Genomic DNA, 12,727 nt, shown 5'->3' on the forward strand with positions numbered 1-12,727 from the left:
AGTGGAGCCTGATGTCCAGGCAGGAGTTTCCCACCATTAGGAGTTTCCAACACTGGTCTGATGAGCAGGATTAGAAACTGTCAATAAAACAGAAAAAGCAGCTGAGAGGCAGAAAGTCATTCCTGGACACACCAATTTTGTCCACCTTTTTATCATCCCTGTATCCTTGCACCTCTGAGACACCATGCTACTTCCAGCCTTAGAATGAGTGGTTTGGGGGAAATTTCTTGCCATTTCAAAAGGTTAAACTTCTAGCAGCTGCTTTTAGCCCTGGAATTTTACTCTCTCTGGGTTACATAAACACTTTGATATCCCCCAAGCCTGGCAAGAAAGGAGCAACAGGAAGCAGCTCAACACATTTTAGCGACCATAAGAATACAATAAAAAAAGAAATTTAAAAAGCTGTTGTTTAAAGGTAAGCTGGGCTCGGGTCCTAAAGAATGGGGTGAAGCCACCGTAATTTAGCTCATCATGTGGCTCATCATAACCTTTGATCGTGTGTCTTCAACAACTGGTGTGTCAAAACTACTCCAGATATACCTTAAACTGATTTAAAGCTTTGGGGAAGATGAGGGGAGAGCAGGAACTTGGAGCAGCAGAGTAAGACCTTGGAGCAGGTTGGCTAATTCTAGTTGATTTTTAATCAAAAACTTTCCTGGCAGGAAGGACTATGGTTGTTCTGGAATAAGGTCTTTAGAGGACACATTCCCAAGGTCCAGAACGGGCTGGATTTTGATGTATTTCCCATCTGCTTGAAAGGAAGAGGCAGGAAATAAAGGATGATGAAAATGATGGATTGCCTGGAAACCCAGTTAACAACACCTCTGCCTCCAGTGGTGTCTGAATGCAGCTAAATGAACAGTTATCTTTTTTGGGGGGCAGAGTCATTGTGGAAAACTTAATTCTTTCATTTTTTTAGGCATGGAAGAGACGTCATAGCACATTTATTATTTTTGATAGATTTCAGACCAGTGTTACCTTTTGTGGCACTCTCAGGCTCATCTTTCCAGGGTGAGAGGTCAAGCACGTCAATCTCTTGGCAATCAGTGAAGTCCTCAGGATAAGTGTTGATCATGAACACATCCCTGGGTATCTTTTTGATATGAGTATTGTCACAGATCACCCTCGACACTGAGATTTTTCTCAATGCTTGCAACTGTTGTGGAGTGAAAACTCCTGGGTTTTCCCACCAGAATCTGCAATGAAATTTTCAGAAGCAGTTTATAATCTCTGGTTACTTGCTGAGATAGGAACCTGACTGAGGTGAGTCTGAACGGTCCTTAGATCCACCTTCTCCAGGCACACCCCTTTAGAAAGAGATGTCTCCAGTGTGGCCAGATCTGGATTCTGCCAGTGCAGAGAGCCTGCCTCTTCCACACAGCATCAGCAGGCTGCTGGGATGCAGTGATTTATGCCCTGAGAGCAAAAGTCACCTCAGGCAGAGGGCACATCAGATCCTTCATGGTCTGGAGCAGGTGCTCCTCAGCCACGTGAATCTAGAGAAACAGGCTGCAAAAAAGCAGTCTTTTGGCAACTGGGCTAAAATCAAGGGGTGAGCCTTGCGAGGAGCTCTCACTGGAGTGCTCTAGGTGGGTTGGATTAATGTGTCACAGGAAATGTCAGCATTTCCCTCAAAAAATGCCACAGGGAATGTATCTCTCACCTGTCCCCATCACGCAGGTTCCTGAACTGGGTGCCAATTATGCAGGACAGGAGGGGCCCAACTCTGCCCTGGGGAACCAGAGGCTCTGCAACTGCCCCAATCCAGAGGTCGATATTGTGCGGTGTCCCATACACATTCATGAACTTCTTGGCCAGTTTGGGATTGCCCAGCACCTCAGATAATTCTTCTATAGTCTGGGGTTGGGAGAGCCCACAGAAGCCCCTCCAGGCATTGTAACCTGCAAGAGCAGGAGCAGCAGATGACCAGGACCCACCACCACATCTCCACAGCACCTTTCTTGGCCCATGAACACTGCCTCCTTCTTCTCATGGCAAAGGATCTGGAAGGCACTGTTGTCCAGGCAGTCCCAAGAGATGTCAGATTTTCAAAAGTCCTTCTCATATGTACACTAAACTAACAGTTTGGGTTGTCTTTGTGACTACATCTCACCCTGTTGGTTATATCTTTCTCCTGCTGAGAGTGAATGCATCAGTCCTTGCTGCTTTGGGAGGCAAAATTTCTAGGATCAAATTCTTAGAAAAGAGGAAATTTGATTGTGTTTAACCTGTTCTTCTCTATCACCTGGGGCAGTCCCACCTGTGGGTGCAAGTCACTTCTGCTCAGAACTCTGGCTTGTTTGGGACACACGACAAGATTGACAGGCAAAGAATAAAGCCCAGGGGACCTGTCCAAGCCCATGTGAAAGCTGAATTTGGTCACTTGTGTCTGTACCTTCTGTACCGTACATGTTCTCTCTTTGCAATGCACCACTGTCTCTCACTTGCTTTCTTACATTATCCCAAATATCAATTTTGATTTCTAAGTGTTTTGTCCTTGTTGTAAATGTCTCACAAAAAGATTTTTATAATACAGAAATGTTTTATTCCCTGAGCTTGGTTCTCTGTTCATCCTCCACCCTCAAATCAAGGTACTGGATCTTCCCATTAGTATAAAAAAAGCTTAGTTCATTCATGGAATAGGCAGCAGAAGAAAAAAAAAGTCCTATTCACAGGAGATGTGGATTTTTGTCACCTTACCTGGAAGGCCATGGTCTCTTCCCCGCTGCATGTTCATGGCTCCTAGATCCAGACCCATCACTTCTGTCTGTTCAAAGAGGTGGTTTTGGAGCTCCTCAACAAGCAGCTGGTTCTGTTTCATGAGTTTTGCATGATCCACAACCATGCCCCGGATCAGGGGGTCGATGCCTCCTGCAGCCATTGCAAATCAAGGAAAGATTTTTTTTGTGCCAAGGTGCAGCTTTGATGTTCCCTTTTATGCAGCTGAAACAGTCAACTATGGGCTGGGTGGGGGTTTTCATCTCTGTATTTTCATCTCACCATGTGTATATGGAATCATAGAATCATGGAATCATAGAATCAGAGAATCAGAGAATCAGAGAATCAGAGAATCAGAGAATCAGAGAATCATAGAATGGTTTGGGTTGGAAAGGACCTTGAAGTCCATCTCATTCCACCCCCTGCCACAGGCACGGATACCTTCCACTATCCCAGGTGGCTCCAAGCCCCATCCAGTCTGGCCCTGGACACTTCCAGGGCTGGGGCAGCCACGCCTTCTCTGGGCACCCTGTGCCAGGGCCTCTCCACCCGAACAGTGGCACCTGTATGAATCTGTACGTCTGCAGGTGCCAGTAAATAAAGCCTCACACAGCCTTGCTAAATTCCTTATCCCTCCTCATCCCTCAGCTTTTCCTTCCACACCTCTAAATCCATTTGCTGTCCACCAATCCCTTTCCAAGTCTGCTCCTCAGCTCGCAAGGCTCCATTATGTCCTGGCGCTTGGAGGTCTGGCCAAGGTTTTAGGTTTTGCAATGGATTTTGTTTATAATTCACTATTAATTGCAAGACATTTATTAAAACATTAAATGTAGTGATAGAATTAATTCATGTCTGACTATCCATGTCTTTTTCATAGGAATTAAGGAGACAGTATGAGCAAAACACATGAAAATTGGCTGTACATGTGTAATTATATTTCTCATAATTAATTAACCCATTTTGGAAGAGACATTTGTCTTCCTCGGAAAGACTCATTTGAAGATCTCAGCTATGTAATAACAGGACCCCATAACTCCAGTTAGAGCCAGGAAGAGGGATGAGCACCTCTAGGAGGGAGTGATGCTGCTTTAGCTCAGTTAAACTGCATGTATCACCGTCTGTCCATGTCCCCTGATTAGAGGGGGATATAAGAGCTTTGATTGACATAGACTTCAGTGGATTGCCATTTTGCACAGGGAGTCTCCTGCCTCCTGGAGCAGCAGGAGCAGCTGCACCATCTGAATGGATGTGGAACATCTCACTGTCAGGTCTTGCTGAGCTGGGAGGTATCCAAGAAATGGACATGGTGCGCAGTGCTCTGGGCTGGGTGACAAGGTGAAGGTCACAGGTTGGACTTGATGGTCTTGGAAATCATTTCCAACCCAACAGATTCTGGAATTCTGTAATTCCATGTGCCTGACCAGCTGATCTCTACCTCAGGACCAAACCAGGACCACTGCTTCATGTTCTTACCTTCCATTATAATTCTCCAGGGAGCACAAAAGGTCAAATGCAGAGGGACATGAGAGGAAGAGCCCAAAGGCTGAAAGCTCTCATTCAAACGGGACACAAAAGGCTGCACTGACGTGTGGCCGAATCGGAAAGCCAGGGAGAAAACATTTGAGGCTCTTGGATCCACCTTCTCATTGTAACCACTGTACAAAGGGATCCACTTGCTGGTCTCCTCACCCAGCAGGAGTGGGAGGTAATCTCTGTATGTTATGATCTGAAAAAGCACAAGAGCACAGCAAGTTACCAGCAGCCGCAGCAGAAGTGGCATCAAAAGTCAAGTACAGAGAACGAACGTGGACTCTGCAGCAGAATTCATCAAGACCTTCAGAAAAAAGAGCTGTAGCAATGAATAAGTTTGGCATTATGGATCTAAATTATTTTAAAATGTGAAATTATTTTATCTAATAATTAATTTATACATTAATATAATAAATAATTGATAAATTAGTAACATGATGCATAAAAAAGCTCTGGATATCCATGCTGAGATGGACTATCCTCATTCACAATTTCCAACTCCTATAAATGACTCCACTGATTCAGCAAAACATTTTCTTCCTTTTGCCTGGAGGAAAAACCATTTCTATGTGTGTGGATGATAAACAGTGAACCATAATCAGTACCTGGTTTATGGCAATCACAATCTTTCGACTCTCCTGGTAAAGCTTTTCCCCATCCCAGTGAGGATTTAATTTCCTCAGCCCCACAGCCAGACGATTGTGCTCTCGGACAAAGAGAGTGTGCATTGCAGAGAGTCCCAGGTTTTCTGTCACCCGTTTGTCACCTAAAATGAAAATATTTTAGGAATTTTGTACATTGCTTTCAATTTCAGAAGCAGGTTTTTGTTTTAGGACAGACAAGTAAGTGGTGATGCTCCTGGCAATAATGCTGTAGGTGCCCCACCCCTGGAAGTGCCCAAGGCCAGGATGGATGGGGCTTGGAGCAACCTGGTGTAGTGGAAGGTGTCTCTGCCCATGACAGGGGGTGGAACAGGATGGTTTTAAGTTCCCTTCCAACCCAAACCCTTCTGTGGTTCTGTGAAGACTGGAGGGGACAGAGTGAAGACCCTCTGTGAGATGATGGAAGAAGCACTGCGCATCTCCTCGCTCAGCAAGGAGCCCTACTCATGGGCAGCGAATGAGGAAATGAGAACACTCTGTATTTTTATGATTGATTTTGCAAACTTCACATTTATAATCATTTGTGGTTTTGTTTGGTTGGTTTTCTTGTTTTGTTTTGTTTATGTTATGCCTATGATGGATCACTTCAAATCTGAGTAAGTTCTGTGTTTGTCCTCAGTTTGTTTAAATTTCAGAAAAACTTCTAGGCTTTTCTTCAGATATAGGGTGGGCTAGTTAATCAACTCACTCGACTGCTTAAGAGTATTTAATTATTAGTCTTGATTGGGTTCAAAACTGAATCATAGAATCACAGAATGGAAGGGACTTAAAAGCCCATCCCATTTCAACCTTCCACTACCCCAAGCTGCTCCAAGTCCTATTCAGCCTGGCCCTGGACACTTCCAAGGATCCTGGGGCAGCCACAGCTTCTCTGGGCAAACTTTGTCAGGGTCTCACCACCCTCACAGGGAGCAATTTCTTCTGTTTATCTAATTTAATCTACTCTCTTTCAGTGTGAAGCAATTCTCTCTTGTTCTCACACTACAGTTACTGATGCAGTACCTCTCCGTTTTCCCTGTAGTCCCTTCAGATCCTGGAAGGTGCTGTAAGGTCTCCACACAACCCCCTCTTCTCCAGGCTGAATAGCCTCAACTTTCTCAGCCTGTCAGTGCTGACAAGCTGACAATTGGCATTCAAGTAATAAATGGTGAATTCTAGGTAGAAGAAAAAAGCTCCTGAGAAGTTTAAAGCACTGGTGGCTATTCTATTGAAAATTTTTCCTGCTTTTGAAAAAACTTCATAGAGTAAGAACAATTTGCTGTAATTCTTCTGGAAAATTAAAATAATTTTAATATTTGTTAATCAATTATTGCTTGGTTATTTTTCTTTTCTATCTGGGGTGAAGATTCCCTGTCTTTCACCTTACGTTGTCATGTCTTGAAGTGCTTCATTCAAATATCACAGAATTACAGAATATTCTCTGTTGGAAGGGACCCACAAGGATCCTATGTGGAAATATTTGTCCCTTTTTAACTTTATGACCCACTGAAAACAACTCCCCAGCTGCACCTTACCTGCTTTGAAACAGGGGATGTTGGCGCTCTTGTTGGTGAGAACACAAACACTATGCATCGTGTTCTCAAAGGGCAGTAATTCCAGCCCTGCATCCATGAAATCCTGGTTCACAGCCATCAAACCCAGCTGGTTGGTGAGATTTCTCAGGCTTCTCGCCAGGGAGTGGTCACTGCTGTACACCGTGCTGGCGTCGATGAAGGATGTGGCGGCGTTGAGCTGCTCCCGGTGGAAGGTCCCGGGGTTGCACACCGAGGCTGACTGCACAAACGGCATGCAGGTGTTGGAGCTCAGCATCCGCGGGTCGTCAGGGGGAAACTAAAGAAAATATGAGCCAAGTGATGCCTCTGAAAGTCCTGTGGTTTTATTTTTGCTGCTGTAAAACAGTGTGGCATGGGTGAGAGTCAGGGTACCTTAATGGGGAAGCAGGGTGGCTTGAAGGCACAGCTGGTGTGGCACTGGAGCTCCAGGCTGGCTCCTTCCCCACTGGCAGGGGCCAAGTCGATGTCATGGTTGACCCATTGTCCCCAGTGCATGAAGAACAGTGAGAGCTGCTGGTCTGCAGTGATGTTCTCATTGGCTGTGTGAGCGAGTTCATTGGATACTTTTCGAACCTGCAGAAAACCAAAATGAAAATGTGACTGTCTCTGCCATGGTGGATTTGCCTCTCACTTGAACTTCCACTGTGATATCTTGGAATCACAGAATCATGAAGGTCAGAAAAGACCTTCAAGATCATCAGTCTTTGATTGAGTATCCTCATTCCCTCTAAACCATATTGAAAAGTGCCACGTCTACCTTTTTTGTGAATACCTCTAGGGACTGACTCCTCTACTGCCCTGGAGATCCTGCTCCAATGCTTAACCACTATGTCACTGAAGACATTTTTCCTAATATCCTAAACCTCCTATAGTACAATTTGAAGCTATTTCCTCTTGTTCTGTCACTTATTTCCTTGGAGAAGAGGCCAACCCCCCTGCTCCTTTCAGGTAGTTGTAGTTCATGCCCAAGATAATCTTAGATAAATTACTAAGAGTTAATTATGGCATTACACAGGTCCATCCAATTGGGTGTAAAACTAGACTACACAGTCCTTCAGTCAAACCCAGCTTCATGGACAGCCCATTCCAGCTGAAACTGAACACCAGAAAGTCAAGAACATGGCTGAGGAATTCCAAGCCTTATCATTTGTACAAACCTCCGGGTGACCTTGGGCACTGACTGCAGCAATCCTTGGGACGCACACTTTGGAAACTGCTTAGGGAAGCATCCACAACCTTTTTGCTCATGTCTGTCTCCAACAAAAAATATTTACCTGAGCCAATAAATCAGTTGTGGAAAAGCAGCCTGAGATCAAAGATCAAGCAATTTACATTCTAGATGCTGCCACTGCTTCCTTCCTGCATTGAGGGCGGTGTCCATACTCACAGCTGGATTAGGATAACAGCTCTCACCAGTGGGAGTGGGAATCCATTGTAGAGCTTGCCTTCATTTGCTCCTCTGGGAACAGATACTCCATCTTCATATATGGCTGGAAGCCAGCGTGCGAAGGCGCGGTTAGAGGACCCCAGGTGGGACTGATTTCTGCAGCATCACAAGAAAAACAACTTCTGTTATTTTTTCAAACATCAGCAGCCTTGTACAGACCAACATTTCACAGCCCTTTATTCCATGTCTGAGCACCCTGGTAACAGGGATGAGACTGGGAAAACACCAAAAAGCAAATTATACTAAGGTTATTACTGTGGAGAAAAATCAACTTTTTTTTAAAAGGTGCCTTGTGTCAGTCTAATAATTTTTTCTGTCATTTAAACCTACATTAATTTTATCTGGCATTTAAATCTCTGTACCACTTCTGTCTTCACTGCTCTCTCAAAATCCGACTCACAGCACGGCCATTAGCACGGTGAGGGTGGTCATGTCTTGTCTAGCTAGGGGCTGGAAGCTTCCAAGGATAAAGATTCTCCACCTCTGTGGGGATCTGTGCCAAGGCTGCCCCTTGGGAAAGGTTTTACACAGACCCTCTCAGCCTGCACCTGTGGCCATTATGGTGTTGCCTTACTCTGCTCCAAAAAGTTGCTTAAGTCAGCATTTTGTGTTCAGAAGAGCAACAATTCTGATTATGATCTGTGGCCCTGCAGGCACAAAACTCAGGCAATGTCTGTTTATATGATTTGGCACTCAGGGTTCTGGTCTGGTTGACAAGGTGGGGATGAGCCAAAGGTTGGACATGTTGGTCTTGGAGGTCTTTTCCAGCTTAAATGATTCTGTGATTCTGCACTAGAAAAGGAGATGAGTACCCAGTGTTTACAGCAGTGTGCTGTGAAATAAGAGCGTGTCCTAGGAAAATGACTGTGCCAGAGCTGAAGCAATTCCATCAAATATTAAGGACTCAGAACCACCAGGGTCTTGTTCTGATTGTTATTACTGTCCTTGCAGGCAAACTACTCTCATGGTGTGCACCTCAAGCAGAGCAAGATCCTTAGGAAAATATTAACACCGCTGGGATCTCTCAATCCCAGTGTCTCCTCATCTCTCCGACAGCCAAACACAAGGCCAAGGACAACCCTACCACAAGCCTCAAATCAACATGGACACAAAATCCCACAACTGGTCAGGCTGGAAGAGACCACACTGGGGTCACCAGGTCTCATGTCTCTGCTCAGGCAGGGTCATCTCAGACCACATGGCACAGGACTGTGTCCTGACAGTTCTGGAATATCCCCAGTGAGAGAGACTTCACACCCTTTCTGGGCAGACAGACAATGCTGTCCTTGTGGGGCTGGAGGCCCTGGAGTCTATGGGAAAAGAGTGGAAAACCCCAATGAGTGTGAGCTCCCCACACACTGATGCGGAGCTGTGCTATGTCATCACATCTGGCACATCTGTTTCATGCCAGGTGCACACTGGATGCAAGTCCCACTCAGATTTGGGAGCTGGCACTGACACAGCAAGACAAGGAGCCTCGACTGCCATTGTCAGAGTAGGAATTTGGTCATTTTCTGGTTAAATAAATAAATAAATAAATAAAGCACAAAAGGAAATAAATGTTTGATCCCAGCTTTGAACCTGGAGGGAAATTATGTGCAAAAACGGCTGAAGAACAAATTTTCTCAGATAAAACTGGAAGAGCCAAGAATTAAAGTATTATTTAATTCCCATCCTTACTCATCACAGAGATGCATCAACAGCTGAATATTATCATCTGAATCAGCTGGGGAAATTAGTATTATCCTATGGAAGAGTGAAGGGGTGATTTCCTGCAACCTTCAGCAATATTAGAGGCTGAGTCATAGCCTCAAAGTTTCCTCAACTTCTTACCTGCCCCCACCCCAAGAAGTCCTTTCCTTCACCCAAAGCAGCACATAAAGAACAGTGGGCACAAATGTGAGAGTTTCAAAAAATTGCATCTTTTTCCTGACAGGTAAAGGTAGAAAGGAATCCTCTGTTACAGGCTCATTAATCTGAGTATTTCACTCTTCTTGCCCTTTTGAAAGGCACTTTCACAAATCATCTCCCCAGGGTCAGAATAAAGACTTGAGACTCTCCTTGTCCACATGCAAATCCTACCTGTTGTTGCACTCCCCAGTAATGGTCCGGTAAAAGTCCCTCTCTGGGCATTTAACGGAACGAGTCTGGTAGTCACAGCCAGTGCCCTTGGAAACCATCTCCTTCTGTCTCCTGCTCAACAGGTCTGCAAGAGAGACCCCATAAAGTAACATCTGATCCCACTCTTCTTTTGTTGTTCCAGCTTCTCAGTGTTCTAGGTCAACATTTGAGCCAGCTGAATTAGACCTGTGGTTATAAAACATCTGGATTGGAATTGTTAATTTGGTGCCTAATCCCTTTTGTGGATCAACCTTCCCCTCTGGACTAGGGAAACTGAGTGGGCATGATGCAATTTTCCAGGGGAATGTGGAGAGCATCATCACCAGGAAGGTTTTACCCCAGCTAGGAACAAAACAATGAGTTTGCAGAGTGGTACAACCCAAATGTGAGGAGTAGAAGTGGAAGATCGAGGGTTCTCAGTGGTTGCAGTTGCTAGTGGGTTTTGTCCCAGGTTTGTCACAGGTACTGTTTGGCTGTTTTTACAAGGATAGGAGAGATGCATTCTCAAAGATGATGAATAAAACATCCAGGGGTCTGGTCTGTCTCTGAGCAACCTTCAAATCTATTCCCCTGTTGGGGAAGGGTTTTATCCCTGGTTATTTGGGTCATGGCAGAGCTGCTCTCTGCCACCTGCTGTGGCACATTTCCTGCTCTTAGCCTTTTGTAAAACATTTTGGTCTAAATCACATTACCTGTGACATTGAAATTCTGTTCCCCAGAGAGATGCAGCATCCTTTTGAGAAGTTTCAAAGTAGTTTCCAAGTAATCAGCAGCACGGACTGCAGATCTGGTTCTTCCTATGGGGTCCTTTAGGTGCTTCAGGAAATCCATCGGGTTGACAATCTTTTCCTCCAGTTTTCTCTTTAAGCTGAACATAGAAGAGTTCCATGAAGCACCTTTTCTGAAATCAGAGCTCCTCTGGTCATGCTGGACTGGGTGTAATTAGCTGTGACAACACTGCAGGGTTGCATGCAGGCCCTGCCCAGTAGGACCAGCTGTCTGCACATCAGCATGTCAGCTCAGACGGTTTTGGCAAACAAAGCACAATAATCCCCTAGTTCAAGTCTGCAGTCACACTTCCTTGTCACAATAAACTTTGTTCTCTCATGTGGGAATCCAGATCAATGAGCTGTGAGTGGATAAAATTTTACATATATTATGTTGCAAGGTGTATTCTGTGAACAGAAGGATAACCTTGTTCCTGTTTCACCTCTTTCTGGTCCCAAGGCTCTGTCTTGTTACTTCTGTAGGATGAATGGTGAAAGACTCCTCCCCCAATCATCCCATTGCTTGGAACCAGCCTCTTGGGACAATCACAGAGGATACCTGGGGTTTGACTTCCACTGACATTTATCTGGGACAGGGTGTCCATCTGCACAACTCCAGTTCTTCCGGAGAGGGGCAGAACTCCTGCTGCCAGGAGAGGACTCACACGTGTCCGGCATGTCTGAACCATTATGGACCAGTAAGAGGTGCTCGTAGTGTAGTGCAGTGTAGGTGAGGAAACAATACTTGGAGTTAATGGTTGGTGGTCCTGGGAGCAGAATCCAGCCAAACTGGATAAAAGGATCCCTCCAGCTATGACAAAGAGAGCCCTGGCAATAAGGCTTCCCATAATAAACATGCGTTGGAACACAGAGAAAACACATATATATTTAATCTTACTGCCTTAAAATATTTGGGGCTGTCATGCAAGAAGAACTCACCTTTTTCGAGACTGTAAATATGTGGTGTCTACCAACTGCCTGGCCTCAGTAATGATGCTCAGGAGAGATGAATCTGACAGCAACTCTGACACCTCTGCTCAAAAAAGTAAAAGAAGAAAAAGCAGAAATTGAGGATACTCAATTATAACATACACCAAAAGCTTTGTTCTCAACTAAACTGTGTCCCCAGCTGCTGGGTTTTTTAACATTTTCAGGGATGGTGACTCCACCACTGCCCTGGGAAGTCTGTTTCAATACTTTCCAATCCTTTCCATTAATAAATTTCCCCCAATATCCAATCAAACCTCTGGCACAATTTGATGCCATTTCGTCTCCTCCTGTCCCTGTTCCCTGGGAGCAGAGCCCGACCCCCCCGGCTGTCCCCTCCTGTCAGGGAGTTGTGCAGAGACACAAGGTTCCCCCTGAGCCTCCTCTTCTCCAGGCTGAGCCCCTTTCCAGCTCCCTCAGCTGCTTCTGGGGCTCCAGACATTTCCCCAGGGAAAGCGCAGAGCAGAAGCCAAAGCTACAGCCTCTGCCCCAAGTTCCCTGTCATAAAAGGATGATTTCCATGGACAGGCTGTTGGTTAAATAGGGAGTTTCCTTAGGCAAATATCTCAGGTATCAATTTCATTTTTAATGGATCAATCTACAGGATATTTCAATTCTTTATTGGAGCTGTGTCTAACTGGGAACTCAGGCTGAGTTCTGATTTACACCCTTTCCAGTACAGCAGCAGCCAGAGGACAAAGAGCAACCTACCATTCCCCGAGAAGCCCATTGTTCCAACTGCACAGAGAGTGATGATGGATCCCAGGAGAGTCATCCTTGGGTTTGTGCCTAGAGAGAAATGCAACATAAATCCTCAATGGGCAGGGCTCCACTGAGGGCTCAGAACAGATTGACAGATTGGTTCCAATATCTCTTTCAGGATCCAGGAATAAAATTGAGCTGCCCTCTGTGCAGATCTGTCAGTGGGATTCAGGCTGGGGC

At 45.2% G+C, this 12,727-nt stretch overlaps 1 protein-coding gene across 1 annotated transcript; it reads right to left on the bottom strand.

Annotated features, from left to right (window-relative positions):
• Positions 1-36: 36 nt before the first annotated feature.
• Positions 37-12,515, bottom strand: MPO (myeloperoxidase). Its single transcript, XM_058423060.1, has 13 exons — positions 12,497-12,515; positions 11,738-11,831; positions 10,724-10,899; positions 9,993-10,116; positions 7,877-8,006; positions 6,836-7,036; positions 6,425-6,740; positions 4,854-5,014; positions 4,192-4,444; positions 2,701-2,871; positions 1,664-1,901; positions 979-1,196; positions 37-77 (listed from the first exon to the last, which is right to left on the bottom strand). Exons 1-13 carry the CDS (start codon positions 12,513-12,515, stop codon positions 37-39), a joined length of 2,142 nt encoding a protein of 713 aa, XP_058279043.1.
• Between the last annotated feature and the right edge of the window lie 212 nt (positions 12,516-12,727).

The sequence above is a fragment of the Hirundo rustica genome, chromosome 19, assembly GCF_015227805.2.
Source record: "Hirundo rustica isolate bHirRus1 chromosome 19, bHirRus1.pri.v3, whole genome shotgun sequence".
NCBI lineage: Eukaryota > Metazoa > Chordata > Aves > Passeriformes > Hirundinidae > Hirundo > Hirundo rustica.

Excerpts from the sequence above, each read along its gene's own strand:
- MPO (XM_058423060.1), bottom strand. Across the intron at positions 8,007-9,992 it reads ACTGGGGAGTGCAACAACAG|AAATCAGTCCCACCTGGGGT; the intron begins GTAGGATTTGCA and ends GTGATGCTGCAG. Across the intron at positions 7,037-7,876 it reads ATGGATTCCCACTCCCACTG|GTTCGAAAAGTATCCAATGA; the intron begins GTGAGAGCTGTT and ends GGTTTTCTGCAG.